Source organism: Amblyomma mixtum, chromosome 1 (genome assembly GCF_055824585.1).
Source record: "Amblyomma mixtum isolate Tamu chromosome 1, ASM5582458v1, whole genome shotgun sequence".
Lineage (NCBI taxonomy): Eukaryota > Metazoa > Arthropoda > Arachnida > Ixodida > Ixodidae > Amblyomma > Amblyomma mixtum.
In genome coordinates, this window is record NC_143012.1 from 78,699,566 (window position 1) to 78,723,426 (window position 23,861).

The 23,861-nt window shown below is 46.8% G+C and overlaps 1 protein-coding gene across 1 annotated transcript; it reads left to right on the plus strand.

The window, feature by feature from the left end:
* The first annotated feature begins 739 nt into the window (after nucleotides 1-739).
* LOC149366874 (uncharacterized) lies at nucleotides 740-19,918 on the plus strand. Its single transcript, XM_089572130.1, has 8 exons — nucleotides 740-970; nucleotides 1,782-1,860; nucleotides 8,969-9,054; nucleotides 9,476-9,508; nucleotides 10,224-10,325; nucleotides 11,816-11,899; nucleotides 12,653-12,703; nucleotides 18,266-19,918. The coding sequence occupies exons 1-8, from the start codon at nucleotides 740-742 to the stop codon at nucleotides 19,916-19,918; spliced, it is 2,319 nt and encodes a 772-aa protein (XP_089428256.1).
* The last annotated feature ends 3,943 nt before the right edge of the window (nucleotides 19,919-23,861 follow it).

The window sequence follows — 23,861 nt, forward strand, 5'->3', positions numbered from 1 at the left end:
AATAGTGTGAAAAGTTGAAGCGAAAGTGCAAACTCTCCTTTTCGCTTAACATACAGTCATCAGTTTCCCCCACTCCCTCATCCCTTCTCTTGCCCAGTGGCCCCGGCGGCTCAAGTGGAGTAGTTGACACTAGTGTTGCGAAAGATTACATACAAGGCCTTAATTTGACCTCTCAAAGACTTTTCCTCTCTCAATCAGCCGGAGCACACCGCAGGCTTTGTCTTCTACTCTGCGGAAACCACATACACCCAATGCGGCGCTCGGCTGCTGACCCGAAAGAGGCGGGTTCGATCCCGGCCGCGGCGGCTGAATTTCGATGAAGGCGAAATTCTAGAGGCCCGTGTGCTGTGCGATGTCAGTTCACGTTAAAGAACCCCAGGTGGTCGAAATTTCCGGAGCCCTTCACTACGGCGTCTCTCATAGCCTCAGTCGCTTTGGGACGGTAAACCCCAATAAACCAACCAACCAACCACATACACCCAATGCTCACGAAGGAAACAAATGTGGACCTGCATACTGATAACAGTACGGAGATCAATACTAACAACAGAAGCATATGCTGTTATCTTAAAAAACGCTGTTCCATTTCAACCCAGCTATTCGATTCATGCCTCGAAAACGACAAAGAAATCCGTTTGCACGAGGAGCGCGTGCGAAGCATAAGAAGAAAGAGGCAGCGAACGGCAGCACACGAACGGCCGATAGCCCACAGAAAAGGCTCGCATTCTGCTGCGCAATGATGTGGCAATCGGGTCGCCACCGAGACCAGCCGGGAACAGTGCATCTCGTCCAGCAGCAGCAGCGCATGCCGGGACGGGACCAGTCGACCTCGACGTGGACCGACGTGGCGCGGAAGCACCACCGGCCCTCGGCCGACCGCACCCGACGGCCGTCGGACGAGGCGCGCCGTGAGATGCTGGAGCACTTCCGCGAACAGCTCAAGGTTGCCCTGGTCACCACAGCCTGCTTCGTGAGTGCCTGATGGGCAGCATGTGTTTCTACTGCTGCTATAGCTCCGTGAAGGTTTTTCTCCGGGATTAATGCGGTCTAATATATCTTACCGGTACTCACCTATGGACAGAAACGTGGAGGCTAACGAAAAGGGTTAGGCTTAAGTTCAGGACAACGCAGCGAGCTATGGAAAGAAAATGATAGGTGTAGCGTTAAGAGATCGGAAGCGGGCGGAGTGGGTGAGGGAACAAACGCTGATTAATTGCAAACAAACGCGGATTGTAGTCGAAATTAAGACGAAGAAATGGGCTTGGGCAGGGCATGTAATGCGAAGGCAAGATAACTGGTGGTCCTTGAGTGGATTCCACGAGAAGGCAAGCGTAACAGAGGGCGGCAGAAACTTAGGTGGGCGGACGAGGTTAAGAAGTTTGTGGGGATGGAGTGGCCGCAACTGGCGGAGGACAGGATTAATTGGAGAGACATGGGAGAGGCCTTTGCCCCGCGGCCGTAGTCTGGCTGATGATGATGATGAATATATCGTAACCGAACCATGCGGCTTTCTTTTTGTCCGCTGTAAAGTACCGTGGAGCTAGTCTCCTGTAGTCCAGCGTGAACGGAGTACGATCCCTCAACCTCGGGCGTATTCGAATAATAAACAACAGCCGCTCAACCTCTCAATTCGGTCAGTCGCTTGCATGTGAACCTGATTTACCCCTGATTGGTATAACGTTAGATTGGTAAGCGCTTTTGCCGTTTCACTAGCGCCACTATTCTGCGTCTTTGTAGTGCTCAAGGAGCACCCCCGCAGTATCCGCTTACTCGCCTTGCAGGGGTGGAACTGCGCCTCAGTGCTTGCAAGGTCGTCGAACTCGTGGCTCCCGAGGCTCTTGGGATTTCCCGGGCCGTCACGTAAGCGAGAGATAGCTGTGCGCACCGACTCATGTTAATGGAGTTCAAGATGAAAGGCTAGTGTATTGCTACTTGCGCGCATGCTGCATCCCTTTTGGATTCTGCGACAGCGCCACGAACGCACCGACAGTAGACGACGTTTCGAAGTAGTGTGTTTCTTTTATCCATAAAATTTTCTGGTACTTTATGTGTTGCTTAAAGGGGTCTTCAAATGAAAATAGACCTGCGCGATTGCAATTTTTATTGCTTGAGTAAACATTGTACATGCCGATTCCTAAATATTTGGGCGCAGTGTCGAATGTAGAATCAATAATGCCCGTTTGAAATCCAGCCTTTTTGCGTTCCTAAAATGGCATTGCGACGCCGCTTGCCAGCATCAGCGTTAGACAATTACGTGAGCTTAAGACTTCAGAAACAGAGACACACCTTCTGCTTTGGTTTGTACTTAAATAGCAGGTTTATACCAAAGTTATGAAGTTTTATGGTTTGGAGGGGTTTAACGCCCCAAAGCGCCTAAAGACTCAGGCTATGAAGGACGCCGTAGTGAAGGGCTCCGGAAATTTCGATCATCTGGGGATCTTTGACGTGCTCTGACATCGCACAGTACACGGGCCTCTAGAATTTCGCTTCCATCGAAGGCGGGAATCGAACCCGCGTCTTTCGGGTCAGCAGCCGAGCGCCATAACCGCTGAGCCGTCACGGCGGCTAAAAGTTATAAAGCAAAAACATGGTATGGTTTTAAACGCGCGCCTTAGAATGCTTCTCTCGGCTAAACTGGCGATTTCTTCGAGTTCAGATTTCGCTCAGAAATTCCATTTGGTCGGCAGAATTGCTTTTATGCTACATTTGTTTAGGGTACTTCCTCGTCGTCTGCAGAGACGAAGAAGTAAAACGAGGTTCCGCAGGAATGGTACAGTTTCTGCCATATTGTGCCCACTGTAAGAACGTGTGCTCTATTGCCGCAGCCTCCACTGTAGCGATGTTCTGCTACCGGTACCGTTCCTGCGATCGTTCGTTGTTATCGCGAGTCGTCGCCGTGGACGAAGGGGATTAGCGAGACTAAATGAGAAGGTGCTCCACTAAAACGTTGTACAAAACAAAACTGAGCGCCATATGCCCCTATAGTGCGAAATTCGTGCTTGAACAGGCTCAGTCTTCGCCGTCGCTGTTATCGCCGCCGATGTCACAACGGCGCTGCAGTCTAAACACTGTGATGCTCCGACCTCGGTCAACTATGGGTCAACAGGCCTCGCTACGGCGCCATGTTTGTGCGACGACAGGAGTTCCTGATTGGCTGACTAAGATGACGTTTTGATAGAGTGGAGGGGGACGCTCGTTGGGTAACTTAAATTATGTTTTTGTCACTATTAAATCAATCCGGACGATAAAACTAATCAAAGCAGGGTCAGCAATCTGCGGAAAACATTTCACAACCACTTTCAGGTGTTTTTCTGACGTATGTTTTTGTCATCAATCCGGACGATTAAACTAATCATAGCATACTGTAGAATGAAAAGTCAGGAGTCGTAATACATACGTCGTTCTAAATTTGCGGAAAACGTTTCGCAACCCCTTTCATATGTTTTTGAGACATCCTGCGTCAAAAAATAACAAACCTCTGTTGTGTTTTATCGTAACGTTTGGCTTGGTCATCGACCCTCCAAGAAATGGTACCATACTGAGACAGGGATCAGGTGTCCCTTTCCAAGCTATAAAATCCCCCCCCCCCCCCCCCCTCGACCTTCCTCGACTACTAGAGACCTGTGTATTTGTGCGTCTCGAGTGTGCTTCGGCTTTTACTCCATGCGACTTGTCACGGTGTTAAGACCCAGCATAGACGAACTGCATTTACGCCGAAAATAATCTACACTAGGCGGACTGCTCTCACTTGTCTGGCGCCAAGGACAAACAACTCCAGACTAAACCCTACCGGTCTGACGCCATCATTAGCCACACAGGAATTCCCGGCGTTAACACACCACTCCAAAGCCATCATGGAGGATGTTTTTACTTGGGCACTGCTTGTACCACCTCTCCTCATTTGGTTTTCTTCCGACAGCGACACCTATGCCAGACTGTCTCACAGTGTGCGGAAACCTACTACTGCTGGCGTATCATTTGCATTACGCTTGCTGCTCCTTTCAAAAATACTTGCTTTAGGCATCGTCATTGCAGTGCGGCCACAAGCATTGTTTCGGTTGCTTATGGACAGCACTAACTTGGGCACGGCGGACCGCGCCGGAACACCGCACTAAGCATGCCTCCGTTCTTGCTTATGCAGGCTTTTCTGCTCGGATTCGTCGGTATCAGCAATCACACGTGCATCGACTGTCTTTCACCGCTATCACCTATGGCCTTGGCATCTGAATATGACGCATCAGCTCCCGATCAGCCCCCTGCTGGCAGTATCGTTCGAGCTGTGACGTCGGCAACAGCTTCAGCTATAAAAGAAGACCTACACAGCTTTATCTTCAGTGGGCACGGCGGACCGCGCCGTAACACCGCACTAAGCATGCCTCCGTTCTTGCTTATGCAGGCTTTTCTGCTCGGATTCGTCGGTATCAGCAATCACACGTGCATCGACTGTCTTTCACCGCTATCACCTATGGCCTTGGCATCTGAATATGACGCATCAGCTCCCGATCAGCCCCCTGCTGGCAGTATCGTTCGAGCTGTGACGTCGACAACAGCTTCAGCTATAAAAGAAGACCTACACAGCTTCATCTTCAGTGGGCACGGCGGACCGCGCCGTAACACCGCACTAAGCATGCCTCCGTTCTTGCTTATGCAGGTCAGTGTCGGTTATGCTTACAGAAGTGATGACCCTTTTTTGCTGGTCCTGCCGAGCCCACGGCGTGTTGTTTGTATCGCATACGAGTGTCTACGCGTTTGTGAACTTCTCTTGTGTGGAGATGTTGAAAGTAACCCGGGTCCTGATGTACAAGTAATACTTGATAAGATTTTGGAAAGCCAGAAGTGCGTACAGCAAGACGTGTCTGATCTGAAAATTCTGTACGAAAAGGTAAATGCGGCTATCATTTCCCTGTCTGACCGAGTAATTCAAGTAGAAAAAACGGTCGCTGTCTTTCGTGACATTCATGAAACATTCACCCCTATAGAGCAGCACTTAAATTTTGTTTGTCAATCTCTTCATATGCAAAATCGAAAATTGGTTGGTTTGGAAGATCGTAGCAGGCGCGCAAACATAGTCATTTATGGAGTTTCGGAAAAAGAGGAAGAAACGGTGAAAGATTTAAAGCAAACCGTTCTTAATGACGTATTTCAAAAACAGCTTGATGTCTCTGCTTCATCAGTAGACCGTTTCTACAGACTTGGTAAATCAGCCAATAAAAAGAGACCAATAATAGTTCACTTCCAAGATCTTGATGAAAAGAACTCCGTGTTTAAAAACATAGGGAAACTAAAAGGCTCTGGCATTTACATTCAGAACGACTACTCTCAGGAAACTTTACGAAAACGCAAGTTGCTTTGGGAGTCGGCTCGAAAAGAGAATGATGACGGCCATAAGGTGAGATTGGTACACGATAGACTCATTGTTGACAAAGAAACGTTTGTCTGGAACGACTCATCGAATAGCCGTACTAAAATCGCCTCGGTCCCCACAAGGAATTTCGACTGACTACCCGCATCCACTCCTTCGAACTATAGACACCTAACTATTCTTAACCTAAATGCTCAGAGCATAGTCAATAAAGCAGAATCGCTCGAAGTCTTACTGATCACTCATAGTCCCCACATAGTTGTGATCACTGAAACTTGGCTTCACTCTGGCGTTAGTGACGACTGCGTTTTTCCTCCCTCTTACCATGTCTTCAGGCGTGATAGGGGTTCCCGCGGTGGTGGCGTCGCTATCCTAATAAAACATGATATTAAAGGTGAGGTTTTGCAGCAAATAGATAACCATGAAAGTTTATTCCTAAAGGTTAATTACGTTGGTCACACTTTCATTCTGAGCGCGTTGTATAGGCCTCCAGATTCTGGTTCTGACTATATGCACAAACTGCAGGATCATATGCATTCATTTAGGAACAGTAAAATCATTATTTGTGGCGACTTTAATATTCCAAATATGAATTGGTCTACTGGATCTTTTGAAACTTCTGAAAATGCAGACTTAATTTCAGACCTAATGATTGCTCATGACCTTGTACAAGTTGTAACTGAGCCAACAAGAGTGCGAGGGATGAGCAGTTCTGTTTTAGACTTAGTATTTGTCAGCCGCTCGTTTTCTGTGCACATGTCATCTGTATTGGAGGGAATATCAGATCACAGGCTAGTACTTGTTTCTCTGATATTTTCTTCTTGTAATAAACCATGCAAAAATTTGTTTAAAGTCATAAAAGACTTTTCACGTGCAAATGATGAATCAGTGCTTGATTATTTAGACATTGCTTTCGACAGATTTGTGGGTGAAGATGTCTCGGTTCTGTGGGATACCTTCAAGGAGCACTGTGAATTTTGTAAGCTGAATTTTATTCCAGACAAAAAGAAACGTGTCAAGAAAAAGAATCCGTGGATTAATCGCCACATTATTCATCTCAAACGTAAAGTCAAGCGCCTAAAGCGTTCGAAACGGCCAAACACAGATCTTTTAGCAGAACTTGCGGCTGAACTTTCTTCAAATATTAGATTGGACAGGAAACGGTACTTCACAGAATGTCTCCCGCAATTCATAAAAAGTAATCCTGCTAAGTTTTGGAATCATATCAGAGAATCTCATAAGCCGATCGAAAAAATAGTCATGAATGGATGTGTTGTTACGTGCCAAAAGGGCATTGCCGCAGCTTTTAATAATTATTTCCAGTCTGTTTTCTCAACTGATCAAGGTGCAAATATTGACGGTTTTGTTTGTGATTCCTTTCAACCTTTAGACATTGTATCTGATGAAGGTGTCATTGAAATGCTACTCCGATTAGATACGAAGTGTTCTCCCGGCCCAGACGGCATTCCTAATGCATTTTTGCGGCGCTATGCTGAATCATTGTCTCGTTTTTTGTCCAAAATATTTCGTGTCTCCTTATCGTCTTGCTCCTTGCCGCCTGACTGGCTCACAGGGAAGGTTATTCCTGTCTATAAGAATGATGATCGACTATCTGTAAACAACTACCGCCCGATCTCTCTAACGTCATCCTGTTGTAAACTTATCGAACATATCATTGCCAATCATATACTTGCAATATTAAACAGTAATAATGCCCTAAACCCAGCTCAGCACGGCTTTAGGAAGGGATTCTCTACCACTACACAACTGATAATAGCCATTCATAATTTTAGTTCAGCTTTAGACAAGTCAGGCCAAATTGATGTTTTGTTTCTAGATTTCGCCAAAGCCTTTGACAAGGTGCCGCATAACAAGCTTCTTTTAAAACTTAAACTCATTGGTGTACCACCTCCGCTCATTGCTTGGATTGCAGCTTATCTACAAAACAGAACGCAGTTTGTGGAGATTGGCGGTAGTTGTTCTTCCCCACTCCCTGTAACCTCTGGGGTCCGTCAGGGAAGTGTGCTCGGTCCCCTGCTTTTTTTAATATATGTAAACGACTTAGTTTCAAGTGTTAATTCAGCTGTCAAGATTGCTCTGTTTGCCGATGATTGCATGATATATACTCCCGTATCTTCCGTTTCTGACCAGGAACATTTAGATAATGCTCTTCTTAGTGTCGTTTCCTGGAGTGAAAAATGGGGCATGGAAATCAATACTAAAAAGACAGTGCTGTTGCGGATAACAAGGAAGAAAAATCCGTTTTCCTTCAGCTATCGCATTAATGGCGTTTCAGTTAAAGAAGTGCCATGGTATAAGTACCTTGGCATTGTTCTAAACTCGCAACTAAAATGGAATGACCATATCGACCACATTAAATCCTCAGCTTCGCGTAAACTTGGTTTTCTTCGCCATAAACTTAAGGACGCACCTAGCAAATGCAAACTATTAGCCTACAATACTCTTATAAAACCAAAACTCGAATATGCCGCCATCGTTTGGGACCCACATGCAAAAAAAGACATAAGAGAATTAGAAAAAATACAGAGGCGCGCAGTACGTTTTATATTTAATAAGTACAACAGAACTGATTCCCCATCCTCGTTAATGGCAGCAAATAATATTAAACCTCTTCATGTCAGACGCAAGATAGCCCGTCTATCTTTCCTTCACCAACTAATCCACGGAAAACTAGGCATCTCTCCTGCCTCCTATGTGCAGTTTTCTGAAACGCGTAGAACTCGACGTCATCATAATCACACTTTAGCACCATACTTCGCGCATACTAACGCTTTTAAATTTTCTTTTTTCCCGAAAACTATTGACGAATGGAACGCCCTGCCTCTACAAGTGATATCGGCTGTTGATTTTGACAAAGCACTTTGTGAGCTATTTTAGATTGTATATGTGCTACATTGTTCTGTGAATGTGTTTTTCTGCCCTCCCTGCCTGGACCCAAATAAGGGTCTGCAGTATTGTGAAAATAAAAATAAATAAAATAAATAACTTCTCCTTTCATATGCGAAAAGTTTTTCATTAACGGATACGTCAGTGCACCAAAATTTTCACACTATCTCTATCTGCGCGCGGCTTCCGCCGCAGGGACAAATTCCAATGCTCTGCAGCACAACTCATAGCACTGAGCCACTGCAGTGGTTTTAAACCATTCGTTGGGAGTTCGCACATTCTACAGGACCAGATGTTGACAATTCGCGGAAAAGATGGCCTAGAACTTTTTAAAATGCTTTACTTATTCTTGAAACGTGCATTTTTCTTGACCCCGGCAGTAAGGCCGCCTACCCTACATATTAGGGTAGGAGACGTTACCAGTTTATAGTGTAAGAGGCTTAGCCAAATACGCAATAAAGCCCCCTACGCAGTAAATCTCCGTACCCTAACTCATGCGTGGAAATATCTACCCAGTGGCAAAGGATGCGGTACAACAGATTTTTTCTTACCAAACAGGGTTACTGTCCTTTTAAAACTGTACCCACAATGTGCTTTCAGCTACATGAAATATTGACACTTTCCCCTTGTCTCATTCATTTTTTTTTTCCGAGAATACCTTACTCCACTACGAGAACTTTCTCTGTTTGCATCTTCTAGATCACTGGACCATGAGAGTAATCCTGGACATAGCCCACTCCACGAATGCGCTGAGTGACGTCATTCTAATTTTCAGCCTTTATTTCGTGAGTACCTTACATTGCGACTTTAGCTACAGCGAGCTTGTCTTTCGTGTTCCCGTGAAAGTTAACTAGGCACCACTTTACTAAAAGCTCCGTGTTTGTTTCAGTATTTTCAATAAAGGTGTAGTAGTTTCGCCGAAAATTTAACTGCGAGAGTTTCATGCTGGTCGCGTGTTTGTCCGGCTATCATAGTGTACTGTGCCGCTAAGATTGTTCTTGCTATTGATATGCACCCGGGACTTTCTGTTGAGTTCTACCCTAGTCCTGTCCCAAGCTCGATGGTTCCTGACGTCTGGAGACGCAGTAATTCATGGCGCTCAGAAAAAAACGATCACCAGTGTCAGCAGCAGAGCTGCAAGAGTTCCTTATACCTCTGTCAGCGAGCATGCTAAAGGAGTCCTTTTTGCTATTTTGCTTTTCCTAGGCTCGAAGGCCAAACAAGGATGACGAAGAACAAGTAAGCGAAAACATGTAGCTTCTTCTCATTTCGATGTATTGATCAATTTTCTCTCGCCCTACCATAAGTAGCTGAGTTGGTAGAGTGACTGCTCCGGTGAAGCGGTGTCCCGGGTTCGCGGACCAGGACGAATTTTTGTCTAACTGCTAAGTTTCTGAGAAAGCTCTATAGCTTTCCTTTGTAGCTGCTTGGCTTCGCTCGGGTAGATGCCAATCAGTAATTACTCCCTTATTACAAATCAATTCCACCTTGGGGGATTCCCCTAAAGATTTGGCCAGCTTCGTAAGTGTACGCGTGTATTTCATCCCCCTCGCGGCGTGCATTTCGCGAGTGTAGCGTGCCATACTCTTTTTCTTTGCCTACTCCTCGCCGACCATTATTTCTCGTCCATGTGCATGGTATCACAGAGATAAGAGGGCTGTGGGGAATTTTCAGATACCCTTTGGCAAAGTTCCACGCGTGTGCCATCCAAGTATTCAGCCAAATGAGCTGCGCAATTCATAAAGTTAAAATAATCTCTTGGGCTATGAACCTGTAATAACAACTAACAGCCACATAGGCGCTTATTTTGCCGCAGTGGACTGCTACTGCTCCATTCTCTTCAAGGATATCATGCTTTTGCGGCAGTTCATCCTTGAGTTTTGCAAATTCCCTCATGTATGAGCAGACAGAATCAGTAAAGACAACATTAATCGATCCTTTCTTCGCGATGCAGAATCTCAGTTCGATCATCAGACTCTTTATACTGTGGAACGGCTTGACCACTCTCCTCATCTGGTGCGCCTCCTGTGTCGACACGTTCCTCCCGAGTACACCGGTGAGTAGTCCTTTGATATCCTAATGCTTTTTGTATGTAAATGGGGCCTATTTCGTTCAGCATTCACCCGTTCTGATAAGACGATAGACAGGTGTATGACTCTGCTATTAGTACGGCATAGAGAGTACAATTTCCCAAAGTTCACGCTAAATGATCAGTGGTCGAACGCTTCGGACTGATACGGAAAAAGAGTGTACGCTGGAGGATAGTTTCCTCCCTTTTTGCTCACACACAGGCGTATTCGTATTGAGAGTGTATGCACAACCTGGGGTTACTTAACTTGCGTTGATGTCGCACAGCGCTCAGCAATTTTAACCAGTTAGCGTTAAGGACCTCGTGTCGCAGAAAATCCGTCGTCGGAGTCGTAGACCGGGAGCGCAAAACTGACGCAAAATCCTCAGAGAAGCAACCCAAGAGGCAGATGAGCCACCTAGGTCTCCTCACTTAGCAGACTCCTGTACACCACCTGGTATGAAACCCTAACACGTAGAGAAACTAGAAAACTCGAATTTTCACCCAACACCCTTCACAAGGCCTCTCTGGGTCTTTCCTATGTACGCCTTAAATCAGCGACTTCAACACACTGGCCTCTTTCTCAATCTCGCCGAATAACACAATAAAATAGAGACAGGCAAGTAGCGCGCTTGGCTCGTATGGAGCAAGGATGCGATACCCTGAACCAAGCACCCATCTCCCCCGGAAACCTGACACCAGTTAGCCAATGCCCTCAGCCAACAGTGCAAACATGCCAAAATACATGACGTCACACCTTCATGACGGTGGACATCAAGCATATGCGAACCATCACCGGATAGATATCACATGTACAACGATGTACACGGGTGCCACACAGTCTGATATGCCAAAGGTCCTGCGTGCGAAGGAAGACGGGCATATGCGACTGCCCGTCTAGGGCAGGCCAACTTGGGTAGTATTCCGCCACCGGCACCGGGGACATTGATATGGGGTAGACGCGTATGCATTTATGCACCCAGACAAAAAGAACCAGTCACTAGCACAGTTGGACCATTTTCCAACCCTCCCAATACAGTCACTCTAGAAACTCACGCGCTAATATATGCCATACCGGAAGCGTATTTACTAATTAAGCACCAGACCACTAACATCAAGATCCTGCATAACGACAACAGCAAAGTCATTTGCAATATACAGCGCAGACTACTGGAAACCCAACTATACGACATTCCATAGAATCCTATAATAGCAACCCGATCATTAAAATCTCCTTGCCCGGGATATGTCCTCATGACTGGATCGAGGGAAACAAATTGGTTCATTCCGATTCCTTCTAATTACTTATCCTCCCCCTCCTTCCTGGAATGACCTTTGTACAGGCCTGAAGTAAACTTTTTCCTCCTCCTCCTCCTACACAGTTCCTTCATTTTTCTGAAAACCTCGACCTGCTTTTCTGCACTTAGCACGTTTCTTCTTTTGCGCCGATCACTCTCTCTCTATCTCTCTCTCTGCAGACGTCATCACACGGAGACATGACCACCAATGTCAATGGAGAGACGCAGACCACCGCCAGTCCAGGGGACACATCCGCTTCGCCGGTATGTACAACTGCAGCCATTGCCGTGTGGCTCCTTCATGACGGAATTTTAACCTTAGTGCGCAGGAATATACGTTCCAAAAAAATTTCACAAATCTCCGCACTTCTACTAGGACGTCACACAGCCTAATTGATTTATCATAACAAGAGGGCCAATATAGGCGTTTTTTATCCGTTTCACCGAAAGGCTTCATCTTCAGAATATTTATTGTGCCACCACTGCCAAATGAAAACTTGCTCAATTGGCTGACCAACGGCTTTTTTTTTTTTTTTGCTGAGGCTATCATACCCTCTGAAGCCTCACCGCAAAAAACTATATGATAGCTTCCATAGCCGTCGCGGTGACTCAGTGGCTATGGCACTCGGCTGCTGACCCGAAATACCCGGGTTCGATCCCGGCCGCGGCGGTCGATTTTCGATGGAGGTAAAATTTTAGGGGCCCGTGTAATGCGCGACAGTGCATGTTAAAGAACCCCACGTGGTCGAAATTTCCGGAGCCCTTCACTACGGCGTCCCTCATAGCCTGAGTCGCTTTGAGACGTTAAGCCCCCATAAAGCCATAGCTGGTTGGCTTACTTCGGGAAGGTGCATCAGTCACTAAGGTAACCGGGTGCACTAATACAGCCTGTCATTTAGTCGGCGTAGCCTCAGAAACGGGATTATTTTCGAACTGTCAAAGGCGTGTATGTGTTCGCGCTGGATTGAGCAGTGCGCTTTCTTACGCTCATGCATCGCATGTTAATTACCGTTGCAGTGGAGCTACATCCTTGGCGCCCTGGGCTACACCGCGGTGGCTGTCGTCAAGGTACCTTTTCAAGACTTCTGCAGCTTTCCCTTTTAATTGCCCGCACTACCCCCTTCGAATTGCGCTCATGAAAGGCGGACAGCGATAATAATGTGTGTCATATACACAGGTGTATAAATTACTGCAATATACGGTAATGTGAATAGAAAGAAATACAATCAACCGTTTCAGAGTCGGCCAATCAAAGCTATGATATAACAGGCAAACGTGTTATGAACAGGAAGCAGTCAGCTCAAAAGGGGAATAAGTATTATTTGGTACGGAACAGATTTATTAGTAGGAGCCATTTTACCGGTCTCGCTGGTAAGCATTAAGCTACATTAAATTCTGTCTATTAATAAGACTCGTCCCGTCACGCTTGTCGTGAAACCACCCAAGACGAGGAAACAGCACTTCTAGCAACATGTGGATAGGTGTGCTTGTAAACCCCCGTAAATGACGCGCCGAAGCCGTCCCATGTATTCAGCTCTAGACAACCAAGTGATAATTTGGACCAAGGCGGAAGCCTTGCCTCATCGTTGTAAGCAGGAGTTGTCGACAGAAATGTGACGCTTTTAAATTAATTGAAATGGTCCTGACGTCACAGTGCCCGAATTTCAAACGGGGCCAATTGCACTTTGACTAGTAACCATGCAACCAATTAAAGGGATCGCATAGTGATGCTCCAAGTAAGTGGGACAGAGTTTACTTAATTGCTTAAATAACCAATTAGCCTAGTTAACCTTTCTAATCAGACCAGAAAAATAAATAAAACCTAGTAGGAAATTGGTCGAGCAGAGTAATCGAACCAGGGTCTCCGGAGTGCGAAACGAGCATGCTAACCACTCCGCCATGCCAGCTCGATGATTTGGAATGAACAAAGGCGCGTCTAGTGAACACGGTGTCTTCGTTCACTCCCATCTTCCTCCCTTCCCGTTACGGCGAGGCTCAGGTGTCTACCGAGATATGCGAGACATATGCATTTCCTTTCCTCAAAAACCACTTTACCGACGAGCAAGGCGTAGAGCCGAACGAGCGATGGACTCTCTGTGGACTCTCTGCCAGCGTTGCAAGAGGCTGTTGCCTTCCACTCTTAGAGGCGAAGCTTAAAGGGCAACTCCGGCGACTTTTCAACCATTTTAAGTAAATGGCGGTTTTGTGTTCCTAAGAACCTCCTGTAATGTGTACGATACAAGGTTTTCAAAAGCAACCCCAAAATAATTTTTAAACAGCAAAAAACCAAAACTCGAAACCGAAACCGCAAAACCGAAACCGGAGACGTGCCTTCGTGCGGTATTGACTGTGACGTCACTAGCGGGTTCGCCGCGCTGCGAAGTTCGGAGCCGCGCTGTCGACATGGCTGAAGCGCGGAGAACAGCTTTTCCTAAACCAGCGAGTCTTTAGAAGACGACTCATTCGATGATTTCGGACTGGACGAGTCGCCTTTCAGGTATGATCCACCGCCGCGCGAGCTAGCCGAGTCACACCACAGGCCGCGTCACCTGCAGCATGGAGACGGTCTGAACTGAATACTTACTCGGAGAAGTATGTATTTGATTCATTTCTCGTGCATGCATTTGTGACACAGTCGTCAGAACAAAAGTTAATGTGATACTCCCGCTGATAGCTGTTCGTGTGGCGAGTGCCGGCCGACCCAGCCTGGTGAAAGAATCTGCTGCCGAAACGTTGCCGCGGTGCACAACGTCCTTACAGGGAAATGCATAACCAAAAGTCCTCTCTTTGCAAAGCTTTGTCTCGACGGCGAGATTTTGGAAGTGAATTCACGCCAGCTTATTATTATTTTTCAGCAGTCGGTTTCAAATGGTGAAATACCAAATGACTGGAAAACTAGTAAAGTAACTCCAGTATTTAAGGCAGGCAACCGATCCGATCCTTCTAATTACCGCCCAATTTCATTAACATCCATTCCATGCAAGCTACTGGAGCACATATTATATTCGCAGATCGCATCACACCTCGATAATAACGCTTTCTTTTATGAAAAACAGCACGGTTTTAGGTCAGGCCATTCTTGCGAGTCCCAGCTCTTCGAATTCACTACAGACCTTCACTTAAACTTAGATTCTTCTTTTCAAACCGACGTCATTTACCTGGATTTCTCCAAAGCCTTCGATCGCGTTCCACACCGGCGTTTAATGACAAAACTCTCCTGCCTCCACATCGACCCTTTAATCCTGTCATGGATCGACTGCTTTCTCCGCGACCGCTCACAATATACAGTAATAGGCAACCATAGATCGTCAAATACCACAGTCCTCTCTGGTGTCCCTCAGGGATCGGTGCTAGGACCACTCCTTTTTCTTATATTTATAAATGATCTTCCCAATGCCGTATCATCTCGTATCCGCCTCTTCGCAGACGATTGTGTCCTCTACCGCCGCATATCTACTACCGATGATCAGACTCTGCTTCAACGCGACTTAAACCTCATAGAAACCTGGTGTACATTATGGCTCATGCAACTGAACATTTCGAAATGCAAATTCATGCATGTATCGAGAAAGCGAAATAACCTCAGCTATCAGTATTCATTAAGTTCCACACCGCTCTCCGAAACAAAATCATACCGGTATCTTGGAATCATCATAAACAACAAACTAACCTGGTGTGAGCACATTGCAAAAATTTGTACAGACGCTTCCAAAATGCTTGGGTTTATCAGACGATCCCTTGCTTTTTCACCCCATTCTGTCCGACAGCTCGCCTACGTAACATTCATCCGTTCCAAACTCGAATATGCCTCGGCGATCTGGAATCCCCATCAAAAATATCTAATCGATCAGCTTGAAGCCATCCAAAATCGCGCGGCCCGTTTTATCACATCGCAGTACGGCAGACAACACAGTGTAACTCTCATCAAGGCATCCCTTGATCTGCAACCCCTGGCACTCCGGCGTAACATTTCACAGCTGTGTTTGTTTCACAAATTGTACTACACCTTCCCACAGCTAAGAAACTCTGTATTGCACCCGCCGCTTCGCACCTCACGACGACTTTTTAACTCTTTAAGTCTGCAGCGCATTCACGGCTCCACAAACTCATTTAATAAATCTTTTTTACCTAGCTCCACTACACTGTGGAACGACTTACCCGATTTCATAGTTATTGAAACAGAACCCATTAAATTCAGGCAGTTATTATCATCACATTTCAAGGGATGAGTTATTTTGTCGTGTTTTTGAGTGTGTGCATGTGTTTATTTTTTTGTTTTTTTGTTCTTTTTTGTTTTTTTTCTTATCTCAAGTTGTTCTTGAGCTGCTGTGTCTTTCTCATGTTAATATTTTGATAATGTTAATGTTGACCATGTACCCTGTACTTTGTATTTCTTGTTGATTTCACTGACCACTGATTATGAAACGACCTTTCCCCCCCCCCCCCTTATGTAATGCCCTAAGCCAAGGGCCCTTAAGGGTAAATAAATGATGATGATGATGATGAGCTACAGTTCTACAATCCAACATACTTTAAGCGCGCTCTCCGTGGTCCGCTTCCTTTTGACGGCCGCGCTTCGTTCAGCTGGCCGCTGCGATGGGCGGTTGTACTCGAATAACGTTGGCACAGAATCTGCCTTCAAGCCCCGGTTGAACGGAGCCTTAGCGAGTCAAAAGCTCCCTCTGAGGTACACGCTGTCCTCATAGCAGTCTGGCGCGAAATGTTCCGAGCACAAGCGGGAATGCTTCCTCGGAGACACGCCGGACAGCTCTCACCCAATTGTCGCGAAGGTTCTTATCGCTAGGAAACCTATGGTAGATCACGCCCGTTATCACAGGTGAAGAATTTGTGCAGCCCACAGCACATTAGAAGTTGCCGTGACCCATCACTCTGGCGTACACATCACATCAGGCACGTTGATATGGCGTGAAATTGCACAGGTGGTCGAAATAATACCGGAGACCTCCACTACAGCACCTCTTTCTTCCTTTCTTCTTTCACTCCTCCCTTATGTCCCGGTTCGGGTGTCCGTTACTGCGTCAATTACTTTCCTCAAAATCAGTTTTCAGTTTCCCCCCTGCACTGCCAACGCCAGCGCGCGCCCGACTAGCTTGACACGCCGCCCCGCCAGTGACGTCAGAGTACAGGGTGGCCTGTAGAAGTTGCTCGATCAATGGGTGCCGATCGCGTCGAGGAGCGCCTGTCTTCAAAATTCGCCTGCGAAAAAACTACGCCGCTTTCAGGTGCGAAAATTTACATGAGATATCAGATTACCATAAAGAATACAGTCTTAAAATTTCATTTCGAATGATGAACATCGAAAAATCGCCGGAGTTGCCCTTTAACCTCTTAACCACACATCAGTGACACAAGCAGCAACACCGCGCTTAAGGCTTTCGCCTCACCGCACATTAGGTCAACAAAGTGCCCTCCTGAATTTTTACCCTGCGTCTGCTTATATTCTCAGCCGCCCTATGCAACAAATGACGCCTACTATTAGTATGAGTAATGGCCTAAATGATAGTCCGTTATCTCGACATTGGGACCCAAAATAAGAAGCTTGCTCCACATGATCTCAGAAGGACCAGCGCAAAAGGGCATATCGTGAGTCACGGTCTTATCTAATTTATCTTGCTCTGCTTCTGCGCCATGGTCCCTTACAGGAAACTATATACCCGGTGTCCCAGCTAAATGTAACCAACCTTTTAAAAAAGATGAAGTGTTATAGTCCAGTGAGAGCAACTAAAGGTTGTTCAGAGTCGCTTGGCCTAGTCTCGAGTATTTTTTTTTATTCTTCAAAGTTAAATAATTTAGTTAAGCTTAACTAGCTACCTTTTTAATTATTGACTTCAGAAAAAACTGGAAATGAAAAAATTTTAGATCGCCTCGAAAAACCGCTAGTAGTGCTGTTTCCATCACGGTACGATTTACGTAGCTTTATTTAACGGCCTTAAAAGACAGTTATCACGAGACCAGCTGCTCACTCGCATCTCTGCCCCAATATGCACCCAAAGTCTCATCGAGGAGAGGACTTCAGGAAAACAGGATTTTATTCTCTATGGTGCATCTTGCGACGTTGAAGTGGCACGGTTGTCACGTGGAAGCTTTTTTTTATTGTCCGAATTACGGCTAAAGGCCGGTAAAAAAACTACTTTACATAAATAGTGCGTTGCTGCAAATGTTTCAGTCAGCTGTTTTTCAAAGCGATCTACAACTTTTCCATTGACACTTTGTTCATCAAGCCAATAATTAAAAAGTAAGCTAATTAAGCTTAAATAATTACATAACTTTGAAAAAAAAAAAAAACACTAGGTCACGCGACTCTAAAGAACCTTCAGTTGGTTTCAGACGGCTAGGGCATCCCGTGTTTTTTAAAAGCTTGGTTACATTTAGCTGGGACACCTGGTATATACGTTGCACGAGTTTCCTCCGAAAAAAGTTGAAAGTTCAGCGCTTCTGTTCGTGTCGTCCTCCTAAATTCTTGTCCGTTGTCCTTTTTGCGCTGGTTCTTCTGAGATACGGCCTACCAACCAGCGTAGCAGTAGGGGCTGCTCCGCATGACGTTTTCTGTATCGTTGGCACCTTGGAAGATAACTTAGTCCAGTGATCGAATGCCTTAACTTTTTGCAGGCCCTTATTCTTCTCAACGTCTACGTGAACTACCTTTCGTCCTTTCAAGAAGAATCGCCGGTAACCGCAGCCGACAACGCGATATCCTGCCAGGAATCGTCCTACACCCAGCCCGAGGACCAAAGCACCTGGGACCGCTTCACCTGGCGCCGCAAAGATTCCCGGAATTCCAAGCAGCCAAGCCAAGCCTCCTCAGCCAAGCACCACTCCGAACGAGACAGCCCGTCAAGCAAGCAGCCACCGCGGCCGTCTGGCAACACCCAAGGACCGTCAGCGCAAGAACCAGCTCTGCTGGAGAATTGGTTCGAGCCCGCTGGCCATTTGCGTCACGTGTACGACGACGATGCAGAAGGGGCTCCCCTGCAAGTCGTTCCGAACAAGGGCGCGGTGTCTTATGTCTGGCGTCACGACGCCGCAGACGCCAAGGACAGCAAACAGACCGCGGCGGGGTCGTCGAAGAAGCCAGGTCGCGGCATGCCCAGCTTCGACGCCATGCAGATGGTGCTTTTCGGTACCAGGAACAGGACGCACGGCAAAGCGGCGCGCCATGGGAGTACAGGGAAAGTGGAGGAGTCCCTCGGCAGTACGGCAAACAGCACGGCTTCAACGACACCCAGCCGCACGTCGCGTAAGAAGGAAGGGGCGCCATCGTCCCCTGAGTTCAACTTCGAAGAGTACCTCGAGAAGAGGAGGCGAGAGGCGTCCACACAGTTACTGCCTGCGATGCCGGATGGGGGCAGCTCGGAACGCAAGGCCAGCAGCGGTGTCCCTCCAGAACCACCATTGGCCGAGCCTACGAACAACGCGCGGGCGGAGCCTGCGGCTCAAGCTGCCGGAGAGATCCAGATGCAGCACAGGCAGGGAGACCTCGAACAGGAACAAGCTCCCAGCGCTGGCCCTGTTACCGACGCTCCTGTAAGCCATAGACCGGTGGAAATTGGGCCAGGGCCCGAATCATCACTGCTGCCATCACGGGAGGTGGCCGTCACCACTGAAGTGATGGAGCAGGAGAAAGGAAGTGGTCAGGGAGTTCCAGGCGTTCCCAGCGATGCACCTGACCACGTGAACTTGACGGATGATGCTGAAGACCGAAAACGTGTTTTATTCGTTGGTCTTGACGCCGGTGCAGCCACACTCGACAAGGACGACTCAGCCGTAGGTCAATCCGCGGTAGTCAGTGCTCCTGTAACGACGACCGAAAGAGCCCCAGAGCAGCTTGCGTCCGTCATCGCAGCCGACCAAGACGACGAACCGCATGAGGAGCGTGCAACCGAAGGCTTCGATATCGGTAAGGGCGAGTCCGAATCGCAAAGCCCAGTCAACGAACAGCCCGACGTGGTTGCTGCGCGAGGCGTCCTGCCTCCGTTGACGTTGCGTGGCCCAGTTCTGGTGAAAGACCGGCGCAAGAGCAGGAAGAAAAACGGCGCCAATCTTGCCGAAGAGCGCCAGGAACACCCGTGCTCGGACACGCAGCAGGCGAGGGCTTCTGGTACTGGAGGAGCTGACGAAGTCGTCAAGGAGGCCGACGACGTGAAGCACGAGGCGTCACCGGACGAAGAGCACACTACCGAGATGGTCACTGGCGCGTTCTCGGTGGAGACAGAAAAGATGCACGCCAGCAGTTCATCGTTTACACGGAACTTAGATCCCTGATTTGGAAGAAGCTTTTGTGAACGTACCTCATTTTCCGACGAATGCCCCCCCCCCCCCCCCCCCCGATAATACTCAACTATTTGACATTTTATTTTTTTCTCTTCTGAGAGGTATTTTGTGATTGCGTCTGCGCTCGTACGCTAACCACCGAAGCTTCGGAGTAGATATCAAGTATCCACTCTTATCTTTCCGTTGCTAGCTCGGACTGGCCACGTTTCTCTGGGTTTAACGCTTAAGACCGTGAATGAACTTGCACAAAGCCAATATTTGTGTATGATTTTCGCGGGCAGCATTTTTCTTCTTCCCGCCAGGAAGAAATGCTGTAATTAGCGCCCACAAAACACCATGGCCCTTGACTTTTTTCTGTTATCAGATTATGTCTTATCAAGCACCATGCTCTTGAAAATAAGTGCTCTATAATTACGTTTCAAAGGATCTGCGATGTTTTGCGTTGTGCCGCGTAGCTCAGATGGATTGTTCTGCACTGACATGAACTCATGTGTGGACGGTGGGGAGCGCTCAATCCTGCCGCATTTAATTCCAAAATTGTTTGTTTCACTCGATGGCTTAAAGTTGACACTGTGTCTGGTTTGCACTGCTGATAAGAATATTTTCAGCGCTCCTGAAAGTGTAAAACTAATAACGGGTACGTGTTTCACAGAGTGTGACTGTGTCAACGGGTTGCATCAGAAGCGAGACGTTGCCGCTTTAAGCTTGATCGAATCAAGGCTACCAAGCCATTGTATTTCGCACCAACAAATGATGCGATATATGTCCGCCATGCAGAGCTGAAGTGCATGTGCTGCCTAGTCATGCACGCCGTGAAAATTTCTCAGTAGAGTATCAGTGCATAAGAATAGTAAGCCGTACGTGTGACAGTGTGATGTGTGCTTGCGAATGGGTGAAAATTGAAACAAATGATTATGCTGTTTTAAGCTTCATGTGATGAAGCCATTCTATTGAATACCGTCGCAGGAAGCAATATATATGCGTTATGCAAAGCTTGTGTGTGCTCTAATCTATGCACGTTGTGAAGGTTTTGAAGCGGTTGAGAATTCCTGTCTTCCTAAATTTTCGATTTCAGGCCAACACCAAGATACTGAACTCTTGATAATTCTATAGCCCTGAGAGCTTCACCTTCTTAAACGACGCAATTGAGCCGAACTGCGAGCATTATTTTCGAGCTCTTTTTAATTTCGCTAAGCTATATATTAGAAAATGCGGAAAAAAAACTGGAAGAAACTAAACTCCAGCTTATTAGAAGGTGCTTTTCAAAGACTGCAGAAAGCTGTGTCCTCGTGATTCATTACTTGGCTATGCATAAACGCATGCATGCAGACTGCAAAGCAGCAGAGGACTCCTTGTATACACGCTCTCCGGATCTTGCAAAAACGCAGGATACTGACAGGCTTTCCACTATCGTGATTTCTCAACACTTCTCAGACGGAGGGAATGAAGGCGCCGCACCGGACAAGTTCTAAGGACACTGCACAGCAACTACACTGATAAGGTGCAGTGATGCTCTGCACCACCATAGAATTTGAAGGCTCTAGGCTCCACCGGACCTCTCGCTCACCAAGAAACAATGAAGTAAGCCCAGATAAAGTTTATGTGTAAACAGATGACATAGACTCGCACTATATTCTGTGGAACGGGCCTCCCTTTACCATGTAGTATGGAAATTCCAAGGAAAATCCGTAAGTAGACAGGGTAACAAACCCAACGACATAAGCACCCTGAGATTGTGGGCTTGTGTGTGGGGCCAAGACGACAGCCGAACCCAACGGGTTCCTGGGCTAAGGATCCGACCAGTCGCCGTGACTAAAATCCATAATAAACGTTTTCAATCAATCTTCTTGTGGCTCGCCCGTGCTAAAGATCTCTCTTCTTCACGCGTTGGCTGTGCAAAGTCAGTATCAAGCAACAGACTGCACAAGGGAGAGTCATGTTAATGCGCAGCTCCGGCATGCGAGAGTCCGTACTATAATGCCTGCAATAATGTGAACGCTTGTATCACTCATTTTGCGGTAGAAGCCGCGCCTGGCGGCTGTTCTGAAGCGGCGCGCTAGTCGAGACAGCTAGGCCGTCAGAGGCCTTGGACGCCGTCAAAGGCGTCCAGGAAACATTTCAGGAAGGTGGGGCACCGACAGACTACAAGGGGACGCAGGTGTGCAGCGACAAGGTCTTAGCCTTAAGCTCTCAATATATACACGCACGGACTTGTGTATGTGTCTTCTTAATACGAACGTGGTACTTCCGCCGCAGTTAAGTCTGCAGCATACTAACTCCCTCGTTCTAGTACATTCAAGGCAAGGTTGCTTCAACAGAGAAGACACTTCAATTTTCATTAGGCTTATTGAAGAGTAAACTGTATTTGTACTGGCAGTAAGATTACAGAGAAGTCTGCACGATATAACTTCTCTCTATGGGTACCTTCCTTCTACAAGGCCTTTCAGTCAGCTCAGTATGTATCCACGCAGATATCGCATAAACATTGCTTGGGGAAAGCCTTTATCATTATGCAAATCAGCGTATCTCTGTACATGAAATCTAAACTGATTTCGACGACACATTGACTGTTGTCCTCTACAGAAGGTCCCGGGAAACCTATTTAACAATGTTCAATAGAGAGGTCGGCGCTATTTGTTCACGAAGTATAACACAACTCATGCCACTATCTCCTAGCCAGTAACCGCCTCAGCGCATGCTATAGTGCTGGAAAGCTGTTTTAATGCGAGAGTGTTAAGGCTCCAGAAAATCCGTCGATATCGGTAGCGTTGGCAGAGAAAACTCCGCAGAGAATTAACCTAGCTTTGCAGCTAAGTCAATTCACGCTGTGGTGTCATCATAACCTGCGCATCGGATTGTGAGAAAACTGCCCACCGTGGCAGGTGGCAGTTAAATTAATGATTGGTCATTACGGACTGCTTGGGGAGAGCAACTTGAGAGCACAAGTCCCACTGGCGGAAGCACCTTCCTTGGCAGGGCAGTGGCGCATCGCTTAACCACTGCACCACTGCGCCATATGTGGTATGTGGACTTCGAGGGATCTATGAATATAAACTCGATTACTCTATTGCGTCATACCCTCAAAGCCCCACCAATTTTTGATCTTAAGAATTGGATGAGAATTAACCACGAAAGAGGAGAATGAAGATTAAACACTTCCAACTTTCTTAGCATAAAGCATTATTCATCTTCTCTCTTGATGGGTCCTGGACCAAAAGGGCAAAAAATCGGAATGCAGTACTGTTAGCAAACCAGAAAGCCACACCGGCAGCACCTTAAAGCTTAGAGTAGATAGTTAGCACGGTAGCCATATTTGTATTGGCAGACGGGGCTTCGCCGATTAACCTTGCTTTTTCGCACGAAACTTATAAACTATTGCTTTGTTAACTACCTCTTCAGACGCAAGACAAAATTTTTAATGTTGCGTAAAGAGCTCATATATCGCGTACGTGTCACGGCCGGTTTATAATCCAGTCCTTACCAGACTTCTGTTCTCTCACTTCCGGAGCGTGAGATCGCTTCAGAAATGAAGCATCAGCAAATATTTCGTGCAGAATCTTGTAATCTCTGTTTAGCTGCACGTGGAATTATCATCGAGATGAATATTGTATCGGGAAAACAAGGCCAATAAAATCTTCGCATTACTTGCTGTTCTACAAAGGTGATGAACTAAAGATGAAAACGTCCGTCTCCACCGCGGTAATATACTCAGCCGCCCAAAGGAAATAAAGAACAATGAATCAGTTTGGTAAGTGGGTTAACCTAAAGGCGACTGCTTGTAAACTGCGTCCGGCAGTATACATATTTGTGGCGGTCGCGCTAAAAACACGTGCGTGGGGCACTCGGCGATGAACTGGAGGAAAAAGAAGAATCAACTAGCGCACCGCAATGGGTGAGTGTATCCCTTGGATTTCTCGTTTACTCGTTCATCCGA